The 27,052-nt window shown below is 43.7% G+C and overlaps 2 protein-coding genes across 5 annotated transcripts in view; one reads left to right on the top strand and one right to left on the bottom strand.

Annotated features, from left to right (window-relative positions):
• The window catches only part of LOC139235004 (cytosolic purine 5'-nucleotidase-like), a 164,195-nt gene extending 155,195 nt beyond the window's left edge, over nucleotides 1-9,000 (bottom strand). The window contains exons 1-2 of one of the 3 annotated variants that reach the window (XM_070866067.1): nucleotides 8,772-9,000; nucleotides 5,876-5,980 (exon numbers count right to left, since the gene is read on the bottom strand). In XM_070866067.1, the coding sequence (XP_070722168.1) occupies nucleotides 5,876-5,893 (18 nt within the window). In that variant the 5' untranslated portion in view covers nucleotides 5,894-5,980; nucleotides 8,772-9,000. Of the gene's footprint in view, nucleotides 1-5,875; nucleotides 5,981-8,363; nucleotides 8,381-8,771 lie in introns of those variants that run through there. The other 2 variants (XM_070866070.1, XM_070866068.1) reach the window with 2 other exon arrangements.
• LOC139235003 (sodium-dependent phosphate transporter 1-like) lies at nucleotides 370-23,426 on the top strand. Of its 2 annotated transcripts, none has more exons than XM_070866066.1 (11): nucleotides 370-496; nucleotides 12,436-13,005; nucleotides 13,275-13,415; nucleotides 13,992-14,077; nucleotides 15,712-15,808; nucleotides 16,580-16,699; nucleotides 17,895-18,188; nucleotides 19,410-19,974; nucleotides 21,310-21,495; nucleotides 22,218-22,302; nucleotides 22,684-23,426. In XM_070866066.1, the coding sequence occupies exons 2-11, from the start codon at nucleotides 12,717-12,719 to the stop codon at nucleotides 22,837-22,839; spliced, it is 2,019 nt and encodes a 672-aa protein (XP_070722167.1). In that variant the 5' UTR covers nucleotides 370-496; nucleotides 12,436-12,716; the 3' UTR covers nucleotides 22,840-23,426. The 2 variants fall into 2 exon arrangements, with proteins under 2 accessions (XP_070722167.1, XP_070722166.1); XM_070866065.1 differs by lacking the exon at nucleotides 370-496 and adding an exon at nucleotides 8,466-8,720.
• The last annotated feature ends 3,626 nt before the right edge of the window (nucleotides 23,427-27,052 follow it).

The raw sequence follows: 27,052 nt of genomic DNA, 5'->3' as shown, positions 1-27,052 counted from the left end.
GCACGTTAGCGCTAAGTGGAACATCCGTGCAGCGCTTCGTTCCCTGCCCCAGACACGCCCCGGGAACCGCCCGCAAAGGAAGTGGAGCGTGCGAGATTGCGCTCCACTAGCTTTGTGGGGTGGTAAGCCCAATTCCCGGCCTGGTTACTGCCCCCAATCGGAGGTGCAGGGCAGTTTTGCCCCCTATAAATTCAATTTGGTAAATATTTTGTCAAAAGATCACCCTACGAGATAGGCAGCATCAAACGTTTTATCGGGTTTGCGACCAGGCAGCACCACACACACACGTGACAATGACATCAGCACTGCCCACATGGAACTCAGAGATAAGCTACTCTGTAAAAGCCTGTCACTGAACATCACATGAACATCACAAAGTCAGGATTGGGCCCCACACTGCAAACTTTATTGGGGGAAATGCTCCTGCGGCAATCAGGCACCTTTTTGGCTCCTTGTCAGTGCAGACGTTGTTCACTGGTTTGAATATCTTCTCCTGGTAAGTGCACGATGGCGGAGCAGTGTGAGAGTTAAGTGTAGTATAGTATTAGGCAGTCACCCGTGTCGAGGATGACCCACTTCCACACCAAAAAAAGATGAGTTCACAGGTGCTTCAATGAGGGACCTGACATTCTAGATCCCGAGCTATATCTTTAAGGGTGGAAGACGCCTTTGCGTGGTTTTTTTTAATATGTGGTGGCCGTTGCATACCAGCCACCACATGGGCTTGACAGAGCAAGGCCTTGGTCCATGGGCAAGCGTTAACCAAGACAATTGGAGACCTGCTCTGCTGCGCCATCCCTAAGCCCCGACCCCGCTGTTGTTGTATGCTGCGCTGCTCCTGGGCCACGTCCCCTCCGCTCCTCGCCTCCGACACCACTGCTCCCAGGCCATGACCCCGCCGCTCTTCGACTCCGACACCACTGCTCCTGGGCCATGACCCTGCCGCTCCTGGGCCACAACCCCGCCGCTCCTGGGCCACAGGAACAGGAGGAGGCCCATTCAGCCCCTCGGCCTGTTACACAGGAACAGCAGGAAGCCCATTCAGCCCCTCGAGCCTGTTACACAGGACGTGGTTATTGCAGCAGTGGGACGCTGTCCAAGTGAGCAGGCATCACAGCGGTGTGACCGTCCACTGGAGCGTGCCAGGGTGATTTACAGAATTAGAAGCTTCCTTTGCTCATGTTCTTCCCCCGTCCTAGTGCTGAAGATGCTGACTCCTTGCTATTCGGCCCATTGTGTCGGTCGGTAGAAAAAGTGTTACCCAGCCTAATCCCACCTTACAGCACTAGGTCCGTAGCCCTGTAGGTTACGGCTCTTTAAGTACACATCCAAGTACCTTTTAAATGTGATGAGGGTTTCTGCCTCTATCATTCTTTCAGGCCATGAGTTCCAGACCCCCACCACTCTCTGGGTGAAGAAATGTTTCCTCATCTCCCTCTAATCCTTTTACCAACTACTTTATATCTATGCCCCCTGGTTACTGACCGCTCTGTTAAGGGAAATAGGTCCTTCCTAGCCACTCTATCTGGGCCCCTCATAATTTTATATACCTCAATTAAATCTCCCCTCAGCCTCCTCTGTTCCAAGAAAAACAATCCCAGTCTATCTAATCTTTCCTCATAGCTAAAGTTTTACAGTCCTGGCAGCATACTTGTAAATCTCCTCTGCACACTTTCTAGTGCAAACACATCCTTCCTGTGATGTAGTGACCAGAACTGCACGCAGTACTCAAGCTGTGGCCTAACTAGTGTTGTATTACAGTTCTAGCATAACTTCCTTGCTCTTGTATTCTATGCCTCGGCTAATAAAGGAAAGCATTCCGTATGCCTTTTTTACTACCTTATCAACCTGTCCTGCTACATATACTCCAAGGTCCCTCCGTTCCTCCACACATCTCAGTGTCCTCCCATTTATTGTGTATTCCCCTTGCCATATTGCTCCTCCCCAAGTGCAATCCCTCACACTTTACCAGATTGAATTCCATTTGCCACGGGAGAAGTTTGGTTTGGTGAGCAAGGGGAAGAGGGGAAGCAGCAGATGCTCCAGCTTGGTGACAAAGAACTCTGTGAGTTCCTCTGACTTGTTGTTAAAGGTGAGGGTAGAGGAAGCGAGGCAAAGATGTTTAAAGAGACAGTTGGTAGTGGAGAAAGAAGCCAGGGGACATCTTTGCTCTACAGGATCCTAGAGTAGATTTTAAATATATTTTATATACATATGTGCTGTATACTTTTTCCAAGAAATTTCTATGCCCACATTTATGATGGAAACTGGCTATGTAATCTTGTGAGGCTATAATTACAAGCCTCCTGCCAGTGGAGGCATTGCGGCACCATCAGTAGCAGGAGGCTGTAATTACAGCAAAACATAGCATGAAAAAGTATGACTTTAAAACGGGGACTCAATTAGATCTGCAGCCCAAGTCCAATTATCCCTTGGCCATTAACCCTGCATCGCTTGCAGGTTAAACGTCGATTTACATAAGAACATAAAAGCATAAGAAATAGGAGCAGGAGTAGGCCATTTGGCCCCTCAAGCCTGCTCCGCCATTCAATAAGATCATGGCTGATCTGATCTTGGCCTCAACTCCACTTCCCTGCCAGCTCCCCATAACCCTTGACTCCCTTATCGTTCAAGAAGCTATCTATCTCCACCTTAAATATATTCACTCACCCAGCCTCCACAGCTGTCTGGAGTAGAGAATTCCAAACATTCACGACCCTCTGAGAGAAGAAATTCCTCCTCATTTCCGGTTTAAAATGGCGACCCTTTATTCTGAAATTATGCCCCCTAGTTCTAGATTCATCAGGAGGGGAAACATCCTCTCTGCATCTACCCTGTAGATTTGATTCCCGTGTGCAATGGCATGGGAGATTAACTAGTGTATATTAAAAAAATCTTAAGCCTGTGTGCAATGCCTGCATGATGTTTCCATTGTAATTTCAAAATCCACATTTAAAATGGAAACTGCCAAAAGTAAACTTGTCATGCTGTGTTTATACCACCAATGTAATCCCACCAGTGCTTGGCTTCCATTTTGCATCGCCCAGCTCTTCAACCTGTACTGCAGGGAAACTCCTCTGCTGAAACCAACTGCACTTCCACACTTCCTAAATTGCTTCAAGTATCCTATAAAACTAAAGGCAGAATTTCTGACTTTAAATGGGGGCTGAATTATATTTGCACACGGGTTTAATTATCCCCCTGTCCTCTAATCCACTTTCATAGAAACATAGAAATGAGGTGCAGGAACAGGCCATTCGGCCCTTCGAGCCTGCACCGCCATTCAATAAGACCATAGAAACATATAGAAATATAGAAAATAGGTGCAGGAGTAGGCCATTCGGCCCTTCGAGCCTGCACCGCCATTCAATGAGAACATGGCTGAACATGCAACCTCAGTACCCCATTCCTGATGTCTCACCAAACCACTTGATCCCCCTAGTAGTAAGGACCTCATCTAACTCCTTTTTGAATATATTTAATGAATTGGCCTCAACAACTTTCTGTGGTAGAGAATTCCACAGGTTCACCACTCTCTGGGTGAAGAAGTTTCTCCTCATCTCGATCCTAAATGGCTTACCCCTTATCCTTAGACTGTGACCCCTGGTTCTGGACTTCCCAAACATTGGGAACATTCTTCCTGCATCTAACCTGACTAAACCCGTCAGAATTTTAAACGTTTCTATGAGATCCTCTCTCATTCTTCTGAACTCCAGTGAATACAAGTCCAGTTGATCCAGTCTTTCTTGATATGTCAGTCCCACCATCCCGGGAATCAGTCTGGTGAACCTTCGCTGCACTCCCTCAATAGCAAGAATGTCCTTCCTCAATTTAGGAGACCAAAACTGTACACAATACTCCAGGTGTGGCCTCACCAAGGCCCTGTACAACTGTAGCAACACCTCCCTGCCCCTGTACTCAAATCCCCTTGCTATGAAGGCCAACATGCCATTTGCTTTCTTAACCGCCTGCTGTACCTGCATGCCAACCTTCAATGACTGATGTACCATGACACCCAGGTCTCGTTGCACCTCCCCTTTTCCTAATCTGTCAACATTCAGATAATAGTCTGTCTCTCTGTTTTTACCACCAAAGTGGATAACCTCACATTTATCCACATTATACTTTATCTGCCATGCATTTGCCCACTCACCTAACCTATCCAAGTCACTCTGCAGCCTCATTGCATCCTCCTTGCAGCTCACACTGCCATCCAACTTAGTGTCATCCGCAAATTTGGAGATACTACATTTAATCCCCTCGTCCAAATGTAAACAGCTGGGGCCTCAGCACAGAACCTTGCGGTACCCTACTAGTTACTGCCTGCCATTCTGAAAAGTACCCATTTACTCCTACTCTTTGCTTCCTGTCTGACAACCAGTTCTCAATCCATGTCAGCACACTACCCCCAATCCCATGTGCTTTAACTTTGCACATTAATCTCTTGTGTGGGACCTTGTCGAAAGCCTTCTGAAAGTCCAAATATACCACATCAACTGGTTCTCCCTTGTCCACTCCACTGGAAACATCCTCAAAGAATTCCAGAAGATTTGTCAAGCATGATTTCCCTTTCATAAATCCATGCTGACTTGGACCTATCATGTCACCTCTTTCCAAATGCGCTGCTATGACATCCTTAATAATTGATTCCATCATTTTACCCACTACTGATGTCAGGCTGACTGGTCTATAATTCTCTGTTTTCTCTCTCCCTCCTTTTTTTAAAAGTGGGGTTACATTGCTGATCATTCAATCTCAGTGCCCCTTTCCTGCTTTCTCTCCATATCACTTGATCCCTTTGGCCATAAGGGCCATATTTAACTCCCTTTTGAATATATCTAACGAACTGGCCTCAACAACTTTCTGCGGTAGAGAATTCCACAGGTTAACCACTCTCTGAGTGAAGAAGTTTCTCCTCATCTCGGTCCTAAATGGCTTACCCCTTATCCTTAGACTGTGACCCCTGGTTCTGGAACTACCCAGCCTCTAACCTTTCCAATCCCGTCAGAATTTTATATGTTTCTATGAGATTCCCTCTCATTCTGAAGATTACACTAGATCTTTACTCCCTGTCTGCAATGCCACTGGAGTGTTGAGCACAGTGGTACAGCACCAATTTGAATTTCTGTGAATCCAGAGAGCAGCAGACAGATCCACTTTGCAGCTCAGCTGCACTGTGTGGGAAGGGCAGGTTTGTGCTGTGCAGTGCCTCACATTGGCACACCCCTCTCCTAACCTGCCATTGCACTCCACTTTCATGTTGTTTCCCAGTGATCAGATATTGATCATTGAAAAATGAGTCAACCTAGAAAAATAAAATTGCAACACAGAAGGAGGCCATTCGGCCCACCGTGTCCGAGCTGATGACCTGTACTGTTCTTGCGCAGCTGCTTGTCAGAGAACAGCTAGCACAGTGGACACTGATGGACAGACTTAGGTGATCAGTAAGAGATATAGATTGCAACTCATTGAAATATTATGCAGCTATATTTACTTCTCAAAGTTACATACGTCATTTTTTTAAATCAAATTGTGCATTGTTCCCTTTGAGTGAAACTTGGCAAGTCTGAAATGGCTGGTTATAATGTAGAATGTGCGAGGGTCCAGAACGAAGAGAATGTGAAATTTTGGGGAACTGTAACAGGGTAGACAAATGGATTAGTAATATATTTTTCAATTGATAATAATTGGTTCAACATAGCAGTTAAAAAAAACACGCTTGGAGCTAGAATTTAAACACGAGTACTGTTCGTTGATTTGTGATGCTATAGTTACCATGCAAATGAGGATTACACAACCAGGATGCAGGCAGGATTCATAGTTAGGACATTCAGAAGTCAAATAAGGAAAAAGACAGGGAACCTGCCACACCTACCTGGTCTGGACTGCACATGACTCCAGTCCCACACTACATGGTTGACTCGCAAGCCCTTCAGTTGTCAGGACAGCTAGAGATGGGAATTAAAGCATCGCCCGCATCCTGAGATTAAAGCAAAAAGCAGTAGTAAAAAGAAAAAAATAGCAAAAGTGAAAATGTTGAAAATACAAATACACCACCAGCAGCTGTAAAGAGGACAGACAGGTTCTTGAAATTGCAAACAAATAGATTAGTAATCCTATTGGTTACACGCCCTTAACATCAATAACCTATCTTTTCACTTTATAACTGCTCATTGACCCGCTGTGTACTTGTAGCAATTTCTGTTTTTAGTGAAACAAATTACCTGGCCAAACAAAACATAGAAGGAAGCTGCCAAAACATTTGTGTCGAATTATCCTTCTCCATAATTTCCCAATAGCGACTGTATAACGAGATAGCTCAGCCGTGAGATGCTAAAACTGAATGCAGTATAAATATTAAGATACACTGCCACCAAGGGTAATCTGCAACCCTCGCCAGCCTCCAGCACTTCTCCAATATTACATTACTGCCGCTATTGCCTCCCCAGTGCTGTTCCTATGCAACAACAACTTGTACTTATATAGCACCTTTAAAGTAGTAAAACATCCCAAGGTTCTTCCCGGGAGAAAATATCATACAAAACTTGAAACCGATCCACATAAGGAGATGTTAGGGCAGATGATGAAAAGCTTAGTCAAAGAGGTGGGTTTTAAGGAGCATCTTAAAGGAGGAAAGAGAGGCAGAGAGGGGGAGAGGTTTAGGGAGGGAGTTCCTGAGCTTAGAGACTAGGCAGCTAAAGGCACGGCCGCCAATGGTAACAAAAACTGATTATCTGGTCATTATCACATTGCTGTTTGTGAGAGCTTGATGTCCGCAATTCGTTCATGGGATGTGGACGTCGCTGGCAAGGCCAGCGTTTATTGCCCATCCATAATTTACCTTGAGAAGGCGGTGGTAAGCTGCTTTCTCGAACCACTGCAGACCGTGAGGTGAAGGTCCTTCCATAGTGCTGTTAGGGAGACAGCGCCAGGATTTTGGCCCAGCTTTGATGAAGTAATGACCGATATATTTCCAAGTCAGGATGGTGTGTGACTTGGAGGGGGATCTTGGTGGTGTTCCCATGCTCCTGCTGGCCTTGTCCTTCTAGGCGGTAGAGGTCGCGGGTTTAGGAGGTGCTGTCAAAACTGACTGACGCATTTCCTATATTACAACACTGACTGCACTTCATTGCTGGAAAGTGCTTTGGGACGTCCTGAGATGGAGAAAGGCGCTGTATAAATGTGGCATGCTCCTATTGCCTCCCCAGCACTGCTCCTACACTGCATGCTGCCACTACTGCCTCCCACGCTTTTTCCCCCCATTGTCAGCCATGACTCAATAGGTAGCACCCTCGCCTCTGATTCAGAAGGTTGTGGGTTCAAGTCCAACTCCACAGACTTGAGCACAAAAATCTAGGCTGACACTCCAATACAGTGCTGTGGGGGTGCTACAGTGTCGGAATGAGACGTCTGCTCTCTCAGGTGGACGCAAAAGATCCCATGGCACTATTTCGAAGAAGAGCAGGGGGGAGTTCTCCCCGGTGTCCTGGCCAATATTTATTCCTCAATCAACATCACTATTTCAGATTCCAGCATCCGCAGCATTTACAAAAGCAAAATACTGCAGATGCTGGAATCTGGAATAAAAACAGAAAATGCTGGAAATCTCAGCAGGTCAGGCAGCATCTGTGGAGAAGAAGCAGAGTTAACGTTTCGGGTCAATGACCCTTCGTCAGAACTGGAGAGTGTTCGAAAAGAACTGATTCTTAACAAGCACTGAAAGTGGGAGGGGAAGAAAGAACAAAAGGGAAGGTCTGTGATAGGTTGGAAGACAGGAGAGATTAGAGAGACAAAAGGGATGATGGCCCAAATTCAAATGGTAATGCCAGGAGTTAGAAAAATATTAGTCAAGATAGAGTGTGAATGGTGGGATAATAACCAATTGCCATTCGAGACACAGAGAAAAAAGAAACAGGCTCTGAGGGGGGTGGTGGTGGGGGGAAGGGAGACATAGGTTGGCAGCGGTTACGTGCTGAAATTTTTGAACTCGATGTTGAGTCCAGAAGGCTGTAAAGTGCCTAAGCGAAAGATGAGGCGCTGTCGCTCGAGCTTGCGTTGAGCTTCATTGGAACAGTGTGGGAGACCGAGGACGGAGAGGTCAGAGTGGGAATGGGGCGGGGAATTAAAGTGACGGGGTCACACTTGCGGACTGAACGGTGGTTCTCCGCAAAGCGGGTCATCCGCAGCATTTAGCTTTTGTGTCACTAAAAAAGATTATCTGGACATTATCACATTGCTGTTTGTGGGGAGCTTGCTGTGCGCGTATTGGCTGCCGCGTTTCCTACATTACAACAGTGACTGCACTTCAAAAAGTGCTTGATTTGGCTGCAAAAGCGCTTCTGGGTCTTGTCCTTTTTTTTTACCTTGCGGAACCCTGGGTGCGTGCCGCACGCGCGGAGGGCGGTGACGCCAGCGCGTTCGTGTTCCGCGACGTCACGACGCCTATAAGAGGCGGCGAGGCGGGGCCGCGCATTAGATGGCGGACAGCTGGTGAGCGGGAGGTTATCTTTGGTAACAGAGCGCGATCGTCAACCGCGACAGGCATCCGAGTAGTCCTTCCCGAGACACGTCCGTTCGGAGAGGGGAGGTTTGTGCCCAGCGCCGTGGTTACCGAGTGGTTCGGGAGTGCCAACTTCGGAGAGCGCGGCTGGCCGTTGTCCGCGCGTCCGACTCGCTCTAACTTTGCCTCATCGTACCGATTAGAGTCGTATCGTTAATTGGTAAGTTCGGGGGGTACATGGTTGGTTCGGCGCGGTACGAGGCCCACTTGCCTTCGTGTGAGGGAAATGGCTGGTTCCTTCCCCCCTCCCCGGTTTTCGGGCCTGTCGCATGCGGCCGACGGCAGCTCCGGTATATTCCAGAACAATCCGGCGTGGCTGGCCTCATTCATTCAGCGGGCGGGCTGGGCCTGGACCGGAGCTGATTGGCAGCAGGCGCGAGGGGGAGCTCGCGGAGCCCCCACACACACTCGTTCGTGCTCACACACCGACTGCAGACCGGCACCAACCGGTCGCGAGCGGCGGCCGGGTGGAATACCCATTCACTGACCGGGGATCGGGGGTGACCATTCACTGTCCTCTGGGAGGGGGATCGGGGGTGACCATTCACTGACCTCGGGGGTGACCATTCACTGACCGGGGGGGAGGGGGATCTGGGGTGAACATTCACTGACTCCGGAGGGGAGGTGGGGGGGTGGAGAGAGGAGGAGGATCTGGGTGACCATTTACTGACCCTGGGGTGGGGGATCGGGGGTGACCATTTCTGGATGGGTAAAAAGGGGGGGGGGGAAGTAGAGAGAGAGAAGGGGTGCCCAATCACTGGGGAGGTTGGAGAGAGAGAGAGAAGGGTGCCCATTCACTGGGGAGGTTGGAGAGAGAAGGGTGTCCATTCACTGGGGAGGTTGGAGAGCGAGAAAAGGGTGCCCATTCACTGGGGAGGTTGGAGAGAGAGATGGGTGCCCATTCACTGGGAGGTTGGAGAGAGAGAGACGGGTGCCCATTCACTGGGAAGGTTAGAGAGAGAGACGGGTGCCCATTCACTGGGGAGGTTAGAGAGAGACGGGTGCCCATTCACTGGGAAGGTTGGAGAGAGACGGGTGACCATTCACTGGGGAGGTTGGAGAGAGACGGGTGACCATTCACTGGGGAGGTTGGAGAGAGAGAGAAGGGATCCCATTCATTGGGAGGTTGGAGAGAGAGAGAAGGGTGCCCATTCACTGGGAGGTTGGAGAGAGAGAGAAGGGTGTCCATTCACTGGGGAGGTTGGAGAGAGAGAGAGAAGGGTGTCCATTCACTGGGGAGGTTGGAGAGAGAGAGAAGGGTGCCCATTCACTGGGAAGGTTGGAGAGAGAGAGAGAAGGGTGTCCATTCACTGGGGAGGTTGGAGAGAGAGAGAAGGGTGCCCATTCACTGGGGAGGTTGGAGAGAGAGAGAAAAGGGTGCCCATTCACTGGGGAGGTTGGAGAGAGAAGGGTGCCCATTCACTGGGGGGTTAGAGAGAGAAGGGTGCCCATTCACTGGGAAGGTTGGAGAGAGAGAGAAGGGTGCCCATTCACTGGGGAGGTTGGAGAGAGAGAGAGAAGGGTGCCCATTCACTGGGGAGGTTGGAGAGAGAGAGAAGGGTGCCCATTCACTGGGGAGGTTGGAGAGAGAAGGGTGCCCATTCACTGGGGGATTAGAGAGAGAAGGGTGCCCATTCATTGGGGAGAGAGAACGAGCGTACCCAGTCACGGTGGGAGGAGGGGGTGTACAGTCACTGGGGGGCAGAAAGGGTGCCTCAAGTTGCCAATCCATTGGGGAAGAGGCCGGTTTCTGTTACCGGCCGCTGGTGCATTCTCTCTCTCCCTTATTGGAGGGAATAAAAAATAATTAATTTGTGATGAGTGAGCCTCATCCCTGGGATCGGGGAAGGCGCCTGTATCCCACCCCCCCCCCCCCCCCCCCCGAGCTAGCCTAGCCGGGTTGAAATAGACTCGGCGGGAGTACATTTCCTGTTTACTGTTTTCAAACGTTACAAAGAGGCGCGAAAATGTTAACGCTTTAAAATCGCAATAGGAAATCGCTGGAAACCATCTTCAGCATTGTTTCTCTCCCTCCTTCCGGGATTTCCACTAAATTGTGTCCTTTTTAAATTTGGCTTTTAACATGTAATCAAAGCGTTTTGAAAATTGCAATCGTATTAAAAAAAAATTTAAATCGCTGATTTCCCTCGAATAATGTTGCATTTAAATCTTGGTCTAAATCGATTGTGGTAGACTGAGTTTATCCTCTAGTAGTTTGACACGCTGAGCTTTGAAGTTTGCTTTCTGGCATGCACACGCACGTACTGTATATTTTAAATTAATGCTTGGCGCTGGAAAAATGGGTGACTTCTGCTTTCTCCCCAAGTCCCTCCCTGACTAAGCCTTTGGCCAAACTGCTTCATAAATTCTGGCTCAGCGTCCATTTAAAAAAAAATGCACTTCAGCACTTTGGAACATTTTTGTATTTTCAAAGAGATTATGTAAATGCGATTTTGCTGGTATTTCCATCGAGTTCATTTGTTCTAGTAGTAAATATTTTTGAACCATTATGCAGAATTATTAGACTAAGATTTTAATTCTGTTGTTAAAAGCAGCTGGGGGAAGACAGTGCCCCCCTCTATGCTTTTTAAATGGAAAAGTGTCAAAATACATCAGGTGTGATGAGAAATGGGTGCCAAACCAGAGCGATTGAGGGATGAACAAAAGCTTGAGCAAAAGGGTGGATTTTAGGAATGGAGATGTTTTGAGGGAATTTTGGAGCGTGGCCCTAGATGTCTGAAGACATGGTGGGAGTAGATGCTGGGTAAAGATAGGATAGGTTTGAGTATGTAAACAAGGTGAAGACCATAGAAGAACTGGCAACAGCATTAATTTTGAATTATTGGGGGATTGGAAGCTAATGTAGATCTTTGGAGGCCAGACATTTGGGCGAATGGGGTGTGATGTGGAATAGATAAGTCGCAGAATGTTGAGAGCTGTGCCTTGCGGAGGGAGGAGGATGGGAGACTGATAAGTTTCTAGTTCTCGTGATTTCCCAGTACACACACCCATTGACAGCAGATTATTGCTACAGTTTAGGGTGCTGTGGGTTTTCTGCTGGTTCTTGCTGGAGTGTGGTTCTGGATGTTGGCAGCCCCGTGGTATCTTGCCCTGGTAGGCATGTCTCAGTGGGCCAATGGCTTGTACAGGTTATCGCAGCCAAGTCCAATGCTGTTTCCATTTGTCATCTAAGAGCTGGCAGTGATCAGAAACTTCTATTTGTTGTTCTCTCTCCATCACCTCGCTCTCTTGCTCTGAAACTGTGTTTGATTGTATTGACCCCATGATCAATGTGACCGTTAGTTAATTCAGCCCAGATCCAAGCCTCAAGGGTCGAATTTAGGAACTTCCAGTCTTTTGTAACTTGGTACTACAGTGCATTTGCCCAGACATTATTACAGGGTGCTCAATTGGAAGCCGTTTCTGTTGTGAACCTTCAGATTTCATTTCTAATAATGATTACTATTCAGGCAACTCAAGTTACATCTTAAACAGTTTGTTATTTTTCCCTCTTAATGTAAATGTAATTCAAGTCTTTTAAGATTGTGATGGGACTTCACACCGCTATTTTAGTGAACTGATGTAAAATGTTTGGGCAATATCAATTTCTTTTTAACAAATCTGGATGTGTGGTGCACAGAATTCTCTGGTTTGGAATTCTTTTTATTGATTGGACTATGGTGGTGAAATGTTGTTTCACATGTAGTTTTTCACTTCTGCTTAATAGTACAGAATCTGAAATGGTGATCTTGGGCATAGGAAGAAAATGATGATTGAAGGGATTTATTGACTGATTATTTGGAACTCTGGCAAAAGTTGAGTAATGATGAAATATTGCTACATGTTTGTAATATGTGCCCTCTGCTTTTCCACAGGATGAAGAACAGCTCAAATCTGTTGCTGTGTCCACAATGGATTTCGCTTCAATCCTTCTAATTGTTGACTGTTGTAAAGACTATGCAAGACAGACTATTAAACACAGTGGATAGCAATTACTGCTGCACAATACTTGAGTGTAGTGCATATTAATCTTCATACTCTATTTAATTGTTATTTATTACATATCAAAATATTTTGTTACCTCATTTTGTATATTTAAGTCAATAGTATTTTTTTAAAACTCCGTACCTCTTAAGCATTACGAGCCCGAGTGACCATGGCTCTAGATAACTGGCTGTGGCTGGTAGTAGTTGGTTTCATCATTGCATTTATTCTGGCGTTCTCGGTGGGAGCCAATGATGTAGCCAATTCGTTTGGGACGGCAGTTGGTTCAGGTGTACTGACACTCAGGAAAGCCTGCATCTTGGCAACAATCTTTGAAACGTTGGGCTCTGTGCTGCTGGGTGCCAACGTCAGTGAGACCATCCGTAAAGGAATAATTGATGTGAAGATGTTCAACACGACTCAAGAAGTGCTCATGGCTGGGTCGGTCAGTGCCATGTTTGGTAAGTGACGAATGGTAGACTTGCATTTATCTAGCACTGTAATTTTGTATTTTTAAAAAAACATAGAAAAGGTGATGATTCAACCAAGGAGCCTTGAACAGGATCATAGTTTCCCCCCCCGCAAACACACCTTGATTGTCAACGCATAGTACCTTTTTTAAATTACACCACAAGTATCCTGGATAATTGCTGTTATAATTGGTCAATATTTTAAGAAATGAAGTAATTGATGAGCTAATATTCGTGGAATAATATTGTCTCCTCTACAGGTTCTGCTGTCTGGCAGTTATTGGCTTCATTTTTGAAGCTCCCTATATCTGGTACCCACTGCATTGTGGGTGCTACCATTGGTTTCAGTTTGGTGGCTAAGGGTGCTCATGGTGTGCAGTGGATGAAGCTGCTGAAGATTGGTGAGTTTCTGCTCTGTGCTTTTCAAACATACAAGGTCACTGATTTTATGGTTGGAGAGGAGGACGACAAAGCAAATGAGAATACAATGTTACAAATTTGTCACTTGCGCTGGAAGAATTTCATGTTGATGGTAAAGTCTGGGTTGGGGTTAAGAGTGCTTTTCTATTTCTGTTTGTTTAAAAATAATCACATTATGGTTTGTCCCTTGAATTGTTTCTGTGCTGTAGATTCTATGCCATTCTAGTGATCGTTAATATCCTATTTGGCACAAGGAATGGCTGAAACATGTTGGGGAAATTGTGGGCATGGGCCTTTGTTTAATTTGGCACAATTTACTGGTACATAAATAACTTGGTTATTATTGCATTTGTTACGATCAGAAATGTGAAGACTGAAATGTGGACACACTGATGTATATTGGTCATAATTTGTTGGTTTTTAATGTGCTGACCACAGCAGCTGAGGTCACAGTGGACAGCACGAACCCAAAACAAACATTGTGAGCTCGCACTGCATTTGTAGGACTGATACGTGTGTGTGTGTGTTCTAACATTCTTTTCATTAATAATATACAGTGGCTTCCTGGTTCATCTCGCCACTCCTGTCTGGGATCATGTCTGCTGCTGTCTTTTATCTTGTCCGCTTCTTCATTTTACGCAAGGTAAGGGAATCTGACCATTTGGAGTAGTAAGAAATATGGTCTTGTTCAGACTAAGGTGGCCCATCACTGAAGTTAGTGTGGAAACAAAAAGAAATTGAGTTAGCTTTGAGGACATTCCAAGTTTACACACTGCTTAAACGTTGCTTCAACTTCCTTTTTAATGGCTTAGTTGGTGGTGGACAATGTGGAACTGAGCTGTAAAGACCTGAACTTCAGTTGCCAAACTAAACTCTGCTCTCTTATTGCAGCCAGGCGATAGTGGGCATTGCTACAGTTGGTCTCAATACTCTGGGGTAGAGGGTGGGAAAGCACTTTGGTTGCTTGCTCCTGATTGCAATCCACTGAGGCTTGGTTGAGGTGGGGAAGGGGGTTTGTGTATAAAACAGGATTGAGCTCTGCTGAGGTCCTTCTTCCTGCTTCCCCATTCAATTAAATAGACTGAACACACTCGCCCAGGTTCTTGTATGATGAATGGTAAATTCAAGAGGTATTGGAGAGCGATTGCTGTGGGAATTGGTGTTCAGGAGAGAGGAAACTGGCAAAAATAATCTAGTAATTTATTTTCTGGATAAATTGCCTATAAAATGGGCAGATTGTATACTGTTGCTCTGCAGACAAGAATGGGAACTATCAACCATCTGTAAAAAGTGATGGGAGGCAGCTATCTAAACAATGAATCCATTCTAGTCGGGTTTGTTTGTAGTGTTGGTTAATATTGCAATATCAATTTTGCCTGCTGCAAAATGGTCACTTGGACTTGTGGAATAACTTGCTGACTGGTGAGCTGTTGTATTGTGCTTGGTTAAGAGATTGCTGCAGTTTTATAACCCTTAAATATATATATTTTTTAATTAATACACCGATTTCACATCTGAAATCCTCCATCTGTGTCTTTCTTGACTATAGCAATGCACTCTTGGCTGGCCTCGTTCTACCCTCAACTTGAGCTCATCCAAAACTCTGCTGCCTGGATTCTAACTCTCTCCAAGTCCTGTTCCTCCATTGACCTATATTGGCACCCGATTACAACGCCTTGATTTTAAAATTCTCATCCTTTGTTTTCAAATCTCTCCATGGCCTCTGCCCCCCTCTGTAATCTCCCCCCCCCCCCCCCCCACATTGAGATCTTTGCTCTCTAATTCTGGCCTCTTGTGCATCCCCTATATTTATCGCTACACCATTGGTGGCCATTTTTTCAGCTGTCTAGGTCCTAAGCTCTGGAATTCCCTCCCTAAACCTCTCTGCCAACCCTTTCCTCTTTTTTAAGACCTCTCCATCTGTCCTTGTACTTCCTTTTTATGGCATGATGTCAAATTTTGTTAATATTCCTGGGATGTTTTACTCTGTTAAAGATGCTATATAAATGCAAGTAGTAGGGGGTATAATCTGCATGGTGGATTTGAGAATCTGTCCTGTTTCCCTCACATTTTAGCTTGAGGGCAAATCGGCCACACTTTGTATTTAGTTTTTTAAGCTTTGTAGGTTTGCCACAAAGTGGGTCTTGTAGATGTTTTACAGCTGGTGCTCCTAGATCTAGGCTGGCTTCTGAAAATTATAGATTGGGTTTGGGGTAGAATTAATAGATTAAAGGCTTTTCTTTCTTGCTGCTTGAACGTAACATCATTATGTTGCAGGCTGACCCTGTGCCAAATGGACTCCGAGCCTTGCCTGTCTTCTATGCCTGTACAATTGCCATCAATCTTTTCTCTATTATGTACACGGGAGCACCTTGTAAGTACGAAATGAGTGACTGAATTGCAGCCTTTTTTTTTAAAACCTCATGTAGATGTCTTAAATGCATAATTTATTCTTTCCCATCAAAGCTTACTGTTGCACAGAAGGCATTTGGCTACAGAAGTCTTCAGATTGGAGTACATCACTTCTGTGCTTATTAATTCATGCATTTCAATCAAGAGTAATAGTAACTGTTTTTCCTTCGAAAGACTAGTCCTATTTTTAAAAACATGTCTTCCCTTTTCTGTTGGTGGACTTGGTTTCAATTTTCAAACAAGAAAAAAGCTAGTTAAACTCCACCCGTGTTAATGAAATCAACTTGCACTAAATTCCATCAAGATGGCTATTTTAAACCTGGGACTGAGCAATAGATAGGAGATAATGAATATCAAGGCCTTTCTCTTTAAAGCTAGTCTTTATAAATCTGGTGTGGGGACAGAATAGAATGTATAGTTTTCAGTTGCATGTGCAAGAGTATGGATAAGGACTAGATTTGGATACTTGGCTTCCTAATAAAGTGGAGGGATGTACTCTGGCCTTAGAATTCTTTTGGGCAATTTATGGCAGCGTTCCTTAAGATTTCCATGTATCATGTTCTAATTGTAGGATTCACTCTTTTTTGTTGACTCAGCGATTCCAATTGGTGCCCCATAAGTTTACTTGTTTCTAGTTGGTATGTTTTCATTTGAGTTGGAGGGGTAGAAATGGTGGTATATTAGAGTACCTATTCTACCTTGTGATTCTAAAGTGGACGTTTTCTCTTCCTAGTACGGGGATTTAACCGGATTCCAGTCTGGGGTATGGTGCTGATTACATTGGGGAGTGGTGTGATCTGTGCATTCTTCGTCTGGTTCATCGTCTGTCCCAGAATGAAGAGAAAAATCGAAAGTAAGTGAAATTTAAGAGACTTCCATGGTCGAAATGCCACGGTGAGCTTTCAGGTGAGTGTGCAAGTTCACTAGAGATGTAGGATAATGTATGGTTTTGTTATATTATTTGCCACTTTTTCCTGTGAATTTATTGAAATGGGGATGTCCTGGGATACTTTATTGATCTGTTGCTCCAATATAAATAATCTTTTCTTTACTTTTAGAATGAATCACATAATGTAAATTTGCTGTGGTTAACATTTAGTTCAGGAAAGGAATGTTAGACCATGGAAGGGGTGGGAACTTTGCACTGGACATAAACAGTCTTTTCTTCTCTTCTCCTTTTCCCTACCCCATGGCTCCTCTCGCTCACAAGCTGGGAAATGTAACTCAAAAGTCGGCCTTTGATTTCTTCAGCCATCTGGGGTTGCTACGTTCTGATAATGCACTGATGCTGTAGGAAGCTGCTCTAGTTAATGCATGCTACAGCTCCTTTCACTGTTTTATTGTCCCTTGGATTTAGTGGTGCTTATTATTTTGGGAGGGGGGTGGATAATACATGTCGATTTGGGCTTTGTTTAGAGACTACTGACTGGAAAAGTGGTTCCCTGATTTGCCATGGTTAATTGCACTTTTTTGCAGTTTAACTGAAACTACCATGTTGAATGTTTGAGTAAAGTGAATCCAGGAGCAGACACAGTGACACTATTTGGGAGTTGTATGTACATTTGGATTGAAGTAGCTTGCCATACAGCTATCTTATTGCTGGGAATGATGGAAAATAGTTTGGTGTAAAGCCAAATTATAGTAATTTGTATTCTAATGGACCAGTAGCATGATGTCTTGGTTGAGGAAGCTATTATAATGACTATATTCCAACAAACTAGTCTTGTCAAGCCTGCAAACTGTGTTTTTGCTTGTTTCTCAAATTGTCACCTCCATTTTAACAGGCTGTATACTGTTGCTGTACTATTGTATACTGAAGTGAAGTTGTATGCTTCCTTGATTGGGGAAAGTACATATTCATTAACATTATGAAGTGTCTTTATCATCCCATTCATGTTGTTAAATCGTTCTTGGTGACTGATTCACAAACTTAATTTAATGTGCGTGAAATAGGAAGATTGATTCTTGATCTCAAATGTGAACATTTCATGTTCTGTGATTGAAGGCTGAAGCTGCCATTGTAAACCTTTTTGGCATTTACTCAACAGGAGAGATCATAACTCGTAACTTGGACAGTGCTGTTCTGGATAAGAAGAATGATGATTACTATTCGGTACCTGATGAACTGGAAGAGACCCATTTGAAGGTTCTGCTAACTGATGCAGCAACTGAAATCAAGACTCCTGTGACTGATGGGGTTTCTGCTGTTCTGCCCATTAAGCAGGATTTGGAGAAGCCGAGTGGAAGAATTGCTTTTATAGGTGACTCAGCAGAGGATGTAGGGAAAGATGGTGTTTCCAGTGGAGAGATGAAAGAGACCAATATTGACCATGTGATGAATGGTGAGATATTAAATCAGTGTGGCAAGTGTAAACTCTGAAGATGGCCTACTGGTACATCACTGGATAACTTTCTTGCCCAGAGCTCCAACTTACTGGAATTTGGTGCTTGAGCTGCGTTGATCAACATTCCCTATACGCTGGGCGGCCGCTCAGCACAGGACCGAAGTTTCACTCCTGCATGAAACTGTGAATGGGCCACGCACCCAAAAATAGGAGGGAACATTGGTTGCACCAGCTCTCTTGGTAGTCATTTAGCTTGGGGAGAGGTGACTGAATTTACCAAACTAAATTGTTGGTTTTAACATCCAAGTTAGTCCCTTAAAGCGCTGCAGGCCTATTAAAATCTGGTGGTCCCAAGAGGCCTATGTGACAAATGGAACTGGATGGTTTTTATCTTTATACAATCTTAAATAGCAGTTTTAAAACATTTCAAATTACATACCTCTGCAGGGGGCAAAATACATTTGCATGCTAATGTATTGATGTAGGAGCTGCTGCAGAAAGAAAGCTGGTTTTTCATCAAAAAATTATTGAAGGGTGTAAATGGAATACATCAAACATTGTGGGTTGAAATTGTCAAAATCAAAGAAGAGTATACTTACTGTCCTCAACACTGACAATTGGTCATTTTTTAAAGTTTTGATATTCAACTAATTGCCTTTTGTGCAAGCACCTGTTCTTGAAAGGGATGGAATTTTTTTAAAACTTCATTTTGAAGTTCAATTTGTTTTCCTTTGGTACAGGATTTGTAAGCTTACGTTTAAGTGTATTTCATTGGGGAACAAGGTTGCTTATTTTCTTCCACTTAAGCATGAAACTCAAATTCTAAATATTTAAAGGGACTTGCCTGATTTGAGTAACTATTTGTAAATTGTTACCAGAATTCTGACTCTGTTGAACTGTTCAGAATTTTGCCTATATTGCTTCCTTTAAATAACTCAAATGGCCAATTTAATAGTTTTGTCAATTAGTGAATATTGTGGCTACTAACCATCTTTTTTGAACTGAGAAGGTAGTGAACTTCTATCCAGTAACTGGTTTACAATAAATATAAAGCATTGTTTGCCCAGCAACATGTTCTATCCAGATGCTAAATTCTTATAGTTAAGCTTCTGATCAGGGAGTGTAGGCTCATAGGCCACAAACAAAATATATACTAATATGTGGAAGCAGCTGTACCAGAGGCCTTTTTAATGGTTTTCCTGTTCATATCTGTTGTAGGGACGATGCAATTTGGAAGTAATCATGTGCAGTTCAACCAGGTTATCAGTAACCATACAAGTACCAACGGCTACAGTGGTCACTATCACACTGTACACAAGGATTCTGGATTGTACAAAGAGCTTCTTCACAAGTTGCACTTAGCCAAAATGATCGACTGTGCTGGAGACTCGCATGAACCAGGCAGCAGGCCCCTACGTCGCAACAACAGCTACACCTGTTACACCATGGCAATCTGTGGCATGCCTCTCGATTCCTTCAAGCCCAAAGAAGGGGAAGCCAAGGCAGAGGAAATGGAAAAACTGACCGCATCCGGCTTGGAATCAAAGAAACGCATCCGACAAGATAGCTATAGTAGTTACTGTAACGCTATGGCTGACTCCAACAAAACTCCTGAGAATGAAGGTGTGAAGCTTGAAATTGAATTGACAGACCGCAAGTGCAGTGACGGGTCTGTGGAGGAATGGCGTGAGCAGGAAAAGCCTGAAGTTTCATTACTATTTCAGTTCTTGCAGATCCTGACTGCCTGCTTCGGCTCCTTTGCTCACGGTGGCAATGATGTCAGGTGAGTAATCTTTTGCATTTGATTTCTGACAAGACATTGACACGTTATGGTCTGCAATTCTTAGTTCAGTTTCAAATGGCTGCTTGTTATGACCAGGAACTCTTAAATTATCAAGGGTTCCACACTTTCTGCCAGGAAGAAGCCTAACATTTATATAATATAAAAGCAAGGAAGTAATGAATTTGTACAAATTGATGGTTAGGCCAGGGGGATGTACTGCTTGCAGTTTTGAGCTTCTTAGGTGGTCCCTCAAATCGAGGATGACTTGCTTCCATGCCAAAAAGGATGAGTTCACAGATGTTTCAATGAAAGACCTAATATTCCTGAACTGCATATTGACGTGTGGTGGCTGTTGCACACCAGCCACCACACGAGCTTGACCGAGCTAGGTCTTGGTCCAGTGGTGAGGGTTAACCAAGACGACTGGAGACCTGCTCTGCTGCACAGACCTAGTGCACATACATCGCAGTGTGGGCTGGCCCTTGCTGCTCCTGGGCTCCAAACTCGCACCTCTCCTGGGCCCTGATCTCTTGCCACTCCTTCGCCTCAACCTCTCCACTCCTGCTGTACCTGCCCACGCTCCAATTACCGATCTGAGTTATGGTGACGTCCAATCCAGTCTCCCTCTTCACAGCCGTCGCCCTCCCAGACCAGCTCGTGATGATCCTGGAGTGGTCCAGGCCTGCCGCTGGGGGTTTCTCTCAGGTCTGGGCCGCCACGCTACTCCCAGACCGCTGCTCCTTTTATGGCCCTGACCTACTGCTGATGTTTCCACTCCGGTTAGGGCCGCCACACAGTTTTGGGCACACTATTGTTGGAAGGATATTGGAGGTATGGACATGGTACAATGAAGATTCACATGATATCTGGAATGAGGAGTTCAACACTGAAGCTTTTCACAAACAAGAGGTTAAGGGACACGGAGTAGAAATGTTGTGCATGGAGGGTTTGAGAAGATAAACAGCAAAAAATTGACTACTAGTTGGTGAATCTGTAATGAGGGAGCATAGGCTCATTATAACTAGTGGAATGTATGGGGAAATGGGGCTTTGAAGACTTGGTGTTTTACCACAAGTGGTTATTGAGGCAGAAAGCAAAATGTTTAAAAAGGGAATTAGGTTAGTATTTGAAAAGGGTGAATGCAAAGAAATTGCATTGAAGTAGCTAGGCTGGCCTACTGTGCTAAAGTTTGTGGGAAGGTGTATTGGCTGGCTGACTACTATTGTCTATTTGGAAAGCAAGTGATGTAATGTTTACATATATGAAAACTATATATAATGTTTGGGGTTATCTGCTTGCCTTTACTTATGGCCTGTTAAACTGGTTGTTTTTCAGTAATGCAATTGGTCCTTTGGTTACTCTGTGGGTTGTTTATGACACACACGATGTTGACTCGAGGATGGAAACGCCAATCTGGCTTCTGTTGTACGGAGGCGTGGGCATATGTCTTGGTCTGTGGGTTTGGGGGCGGAGAGTTATTCAAACCATGGGCAAGGATCTGACGCCAATCACTCCCTCAAGGTAAACAATCTTTTTAACTGTTCGTTGGTTAATAGGATTTGAATATGTTAAGGGAACAGATGTTAAGTGTACTGAAGTTGAGCTGATAATCGAGTCATGTGCAATATGGTTGATGGGCTCCAATAAGTTGGCTGACGTATCTTTTCCTTGGTGTCTATATATTGATCGATCTCTGAACAAGGTCATATTTGGGTTTTTTTTAAATTTAAACATTGAATATCTGGATAAAATAGCTTCCTCTGCATCAATAAAGCTCCTGCTCTAGTACAGCCTGAAGTACACCCCTGAACCAGTGTGACTTCACTTTCCACAGGAGCCATCCCTGTTGGGTTTGGCTCTGTTTTGTGTTGTGGGCCCCTAAAAAGTGTGTTGTGTGTCTGTCTGTGGTCCTGGAACAGGTTACCCAGCAAATCCATTCCTCCTTCAGGTAAACCTGGTTTTAACCCTGCAGCTATAACACAAGGAATGAAGGCATTAATACTTGTTTTTATCACTCATTTGCCACTGGGCTTCTGCAGATTTTACTAGCCAGAAAACTATTCCATTAGGCAACCCAGAAACACTTAACATTGTTGGATTCATCATCCAATATCCAAGCATTTGATGTCATTGCATAATTAGCTATAGTGTTGTCAACCCGTATGAAATTAAATTTCAGCATAAATGGACTGATGAAGTAGGTTGTTGGCACTTATGATAACTAATTGTGTTTACCTTTACAGTGGTTTCAGTATTGAACTGGCCTCGGCTCTTACTGTAGTGATTGCTTCAAATGCTGGTCTGCCTGTCAGTACAACACACTGCAAGGTGAGTGTCATCAACTGCATCTCCAAATTGTGTTGTGGCCTCCCAATCTAAAGGGATTTGATGCAAAATGTGTAACACAAGAATTGGTAGACAAAATGTTCTTTGATTTTCCTGGTGTAGAATTAGTGTTTGGGTGCTGTATGGGGCTGTTCCAAGTTTCAATTATGACCACGTGCTTAAGACATTTAATTTGCAGTAAGCTCCGGTCATGACTGGGCATCATATTCATGATCAAATTCACTAGAATACACTGCAGTCACATGATTAAACATGAAGGTGCCCTTTACCAAGATACACAAAATGCCTCCTTCCTTAAAGAAATCTGTCAAACTGCATGTAAACAGAACACTTGCTAATATTAACTACCACTTGCTTCTGCAGGTTGGCTCGGTTGTAGCTGTTGGCTGGATGCGTGCAAAAAAAGCTGTTGACTGGCGCCTCTTCCGCAACATCTTCATGGCGTGGTTTGTTACAGTCCCAATCGCTGGTCTTATTAGTGCTGCCATCATGGCTTTATTCAAGTATGCTATCTTATAAATGTGCTGAGCAACCACCTGAGCACCACCTATCTTCAGGGCAGTGTTGCTATAGTCGTGACCCTGTGCATCAGTAGAGCCGTTTATTCAGATTGTTTAATGTGAAACCTGTACAAATGGAAGTCAAAGCTATCACTTGAGTCTTTTAAATCAGTATATGTTTAAATGGAGTCCAACTTGGCTGAATGTGTACTGTAGAAATTGTAAACTTCTTTTTTACATTCTTTTTTGTCTTAGACTTTGATGCTTAAATACTTTCAATTTGAGAACCATTGTCTTTTTTTTGTATAGTGTTTGAGTTTATTACTGCATGCTTTTAATTAACGAGGCGGTTTGCTATTTAATACTGTGAACTATGAGCTGGAGAAGCTTCTTTTTGACATTTAACACTTGAAATAAGTATGCTGATTAGGATTCTGATTGGGCCACAGTGAGTTACTTGCCTGTCCACTTGAGTGGGTCAATCAAGTGCAAGATTCAAATGTGCGCAGTTGTTTTAAAGTCTTCCATTTAAACCTAACCAATTAGAGAATTACTCATTTGTAATTGAAGTTGTTAAATGTTCATTAAAGATTAGCATGCCTCGCACTACTCTCTGTATTTTTATTAATTTACTGCAGCAAAATGTGAGGCTAGTTATGCTAAGCAGAAATGTAATTAAGTCATATTGTATTTTTTATAAGCTCTCCATGGAAGGATGGGGAAGAAATAATGACACTCGTGGACACTCTTTTTACATTTGTTGTAGATTAGTTAATTTGCATATCCCAATTTACTGAACTCGTCTATACACCAATGAATTAACACCATGTTCAGAATTGTAATGTTTAGGCTTTGTCAGCCAGATTGGCAGGGGCTGGGACAATAGGTTGGACATCCCTGCCATCGGGTATATACAATGTAAATAGATCCGGGCTTAAAAGGCTATGGAAAATAAAACTCAGCAGGCCTCAAGGTAAAAGGTAGGAAGTGGTGATCCACAGGATCAATACTGGGACCACTGTTAACTATTTACATAAATGATTTGGACTCTCGTCAGAAGTACAATTTCAAAATTTGCAGACACCAAATTGGGGGGGTATGGTAAAAGAAATCTGTGAAAATATAGACATTAATAAATATGCAGGACAGGCATGTAATTGGCAAATTAACTTCAATACTGGTAAATATGGGGTAGTACATTTTGGTAGGAAGAATAAGGAGGCCTTGGAAAATAAGTGCTTAAATGGGGTAGAGAAGCAGGGATCTGGGGGTACAGATTCTCAAATCACTAAGTAATGATGCAGATTAATAGCCATTTATTAAAGTGGGGTTAATTTTCTAGAGGGGTAGAATTGAGAAGTTGTTTAACTTGTATAAAGATGGAGGCGATTAGAGATCAGGAAAGGCACAGCCATGGAGAGATTTGAACGTCGTGGGGTGAGGGGGAAAAGAGGAGAGCGTGCTCAAAACAGTTAGTGGGAGATGGCTTCACGGGAAGCATAAACTAGAAACGCAAGCTTTCAGAGCATTGGTCAGACTTAATTTCAACAATTGTATTTTTGGGTAACCTGTCTTGTGCAGGATGGATTGATTTTGGAACACAACAGCAATTCCGATAGATGATGACTTGGATTGTGAGTGAGTACAGATGAGGGAGGTCACTCAGCCTATCCTTCCCTGGATGCATCACCAGGTTGAACTGCCTCTTGAATGAGTTGAGTGTTTGTATCCATTACTTTCTCATTCCTTGTTCAGGACCCAAATCAGCAACATTAACTTTACCAATTGGTATGCATTTGCCTTGTCCTTGAGTTGTGGTTCAATTTGAAATAGTACTTGCATTTGACATTTAGTACAAGTACAAATTATGCTTTCTACATTATAACAGTGACTACACTTCAAAAAGTACTTCATTGGTTGTTGAGTGCTTTGGGACAAACTGAGGTTGTGAAGGGTGCTATATAAATGCAAGTCTTTAGTATCATTCATGCTTCAATAAAGCCTTCCTCTTATTTACCTCTTCTTCAAAGCTTAAGAGTCAAATTCTGTTTTAATCTTTCCTAACTGTCTTCTGATAGTAGGGTTCTTCTCTGCACTTTCTCCAAGGCTCATTATATCATTTGTTCCTTATTTCCTGGAGAGCAAGGTTAAGTAGTGATCTATCAAAATGTTGAAAATAAAGAATGGCGTGTTCTAAATTAAAATCCAATGTATAAAAGCAAATCTTGGGAGGGGGGCACAGGGTTTGATACTGAATAGAGATGACAATTTAGCTGTTTTAAAAGGTAAGTAAAGATATGGGACAGAAAGAAGGGGTGGGTTATTGAGTTTCCTCCGTGTCACCCAGATGGGAACAAAAACCACTTTGGTAAGTATAAAGCAAACAGCTGTACACTACAGTAAAAACAGATAATTAAGTCATAGTGTGATTGTGAATATCAACTATTGCCTCTCCTGTGGTGTCCACTGGTTGCAGAAGGTATCAAGAGTACTGGGTGACACTGCATGCTCCCTATCCAGGGTGTCACCCAGGCATGCACAAGACCACAGAAGAGAGGCCAGCTGAACTCTGCTTAGTCTGAGATCAAACTGGATCAGTTGCTTTAAGAATACCATGGAAGCTGGCAATGGGTGTGCACTTTAGGATCAACAAGATAAAGAACTGCTGTTGCTGATAAGAGAAGCTTTGATGGGCCAATGGCTTACTCCTGTTCCTATGCTCTATATTGCTCAGCAACAGTGAGAGCAAATGGACCCTGGTTGTCTGCTCACACTTGGCCATAGTTACTGCTTGGCAAAAGCAGATCATGCTGGAGAAAGTCATACAAAAATGTAAATGCTTGGATGAGTTTGAACCATCACTGCCATGGTTATTATGACTGCAGAATGCACTGAGTTAGCAGCCTTGGTCATGTTGTTCTATATATAAATCTCATGGTGTGTTGTAATGGCAAGAAGATGCTCAAGGTTTTCATCAGAAACCATCCTCAGCTATCGTGCTCCTGTGGCGTCAACTGCTTTACTGACCAGTTGCAGATGTTGTATATATTTTAAGACGACTGGCTTTCAGGCAAATTTGATAGTGACTATAATTAAACACTGCAATTTGTCAAAAGGATGTTGGACTGCAGTTCTGTTAATGTATCATATGGTAGATAATTTGAGTTAATTACAGGTTAACTCAATAGGTCACAAACCTGTTTCTTAAGCTTTCCACTCAAAAGCTAAACTATGAATAAATTAATGAGATGATATCTTGCACATGGTTAAGATTTGTAAAAAGACTTAAATTTGTTGATAGCTGGAAAAATCAGGTCATACTTCTGGTTAGCTATAATTAATTTAACTACTGTTTTTCTGGAATATAGATCATCAAATATCCCACACAAGACCAGCACTTCAAAAATTACATTTCAATCATACTGCATTTATTTTTCCCCAAAAGTAGTTTTAACCACTTTGTTTCTGACCCCATTTAATATATCTATTGATAATACTATCACACATACAATTTTAATATACCCAAAGAATGAGCTATTCATACATTTTGTGCTTTCATATTCCACATTGCTAACCACCAGAAGCCATGTGGCTCAAGTATCTGGTACTCAATTCCTCTTCAGCTGCAGTTTGATTTTGTTTTACCCCAGAGTATTTATGCTCCATTCCTTTGGACCTGAAGAGGGTAATCATGATTGAGACATGCCTTGAGACACTTGCAAGTGCTCTCATTATAAGGAAAATGTACTTATTTCTTCCCACCTTATTTTTAAGGCAATTCATTATTTTCTTGCTTCCCTCTAAAGATACCCAATATATTCTGATGCCCAGTTAACAACTTGCCTTTATTATAGAGCCTTTAACATAGTAAAACAGTCCAAGGCACTTCACAGAAGCTCTAGAATTTGACACCAAACCACATATGGAGATATTACGACAGAGGTAGGTTTTAAGGAGCGGCTTAAAGGAGGAACGAGAATCGGAGGGCATTCCAGGGTGTAGGGCCTACATAAGAAATAGGAGTAGGCCATTTGGCCCCTTGAGCCTGCTCCACCATTCAGTAAGATCATGATGGCTGATTTGATCTTGGTCTCACCTCCACTGGAGCTGAGTCCATGATCAGATCAGCCATGATCGTATTAAATGGTAGTGTAGGCTCAAGGGGCCAAATGGCCTACTCATTTCTTATGATACCTGTCTGCTCCCCATAACCCTTGACTCCCTTACCGTAC

Source organism: Pristiophorus japonicus, chromosome 22 (assembly GCF_044704955.1).
Source record: "Pristiophorus japonicus isolate sPriJap1 chromosome 22, sPriJap1.hap1, whole genome shotgun sequence".
Classification (NCBI taxonomy): Eukaryota; Metazoa; Chordata; class Chondrichthyes; family Pristiophoridae; genus Pristiophorus; species Pristiophorus japonicus.
The sequence above is the reverse complement of the archived record's forward strand: the minus strand, read 5'-3'. Positions and strand labels throughout refer to the sequence as shown.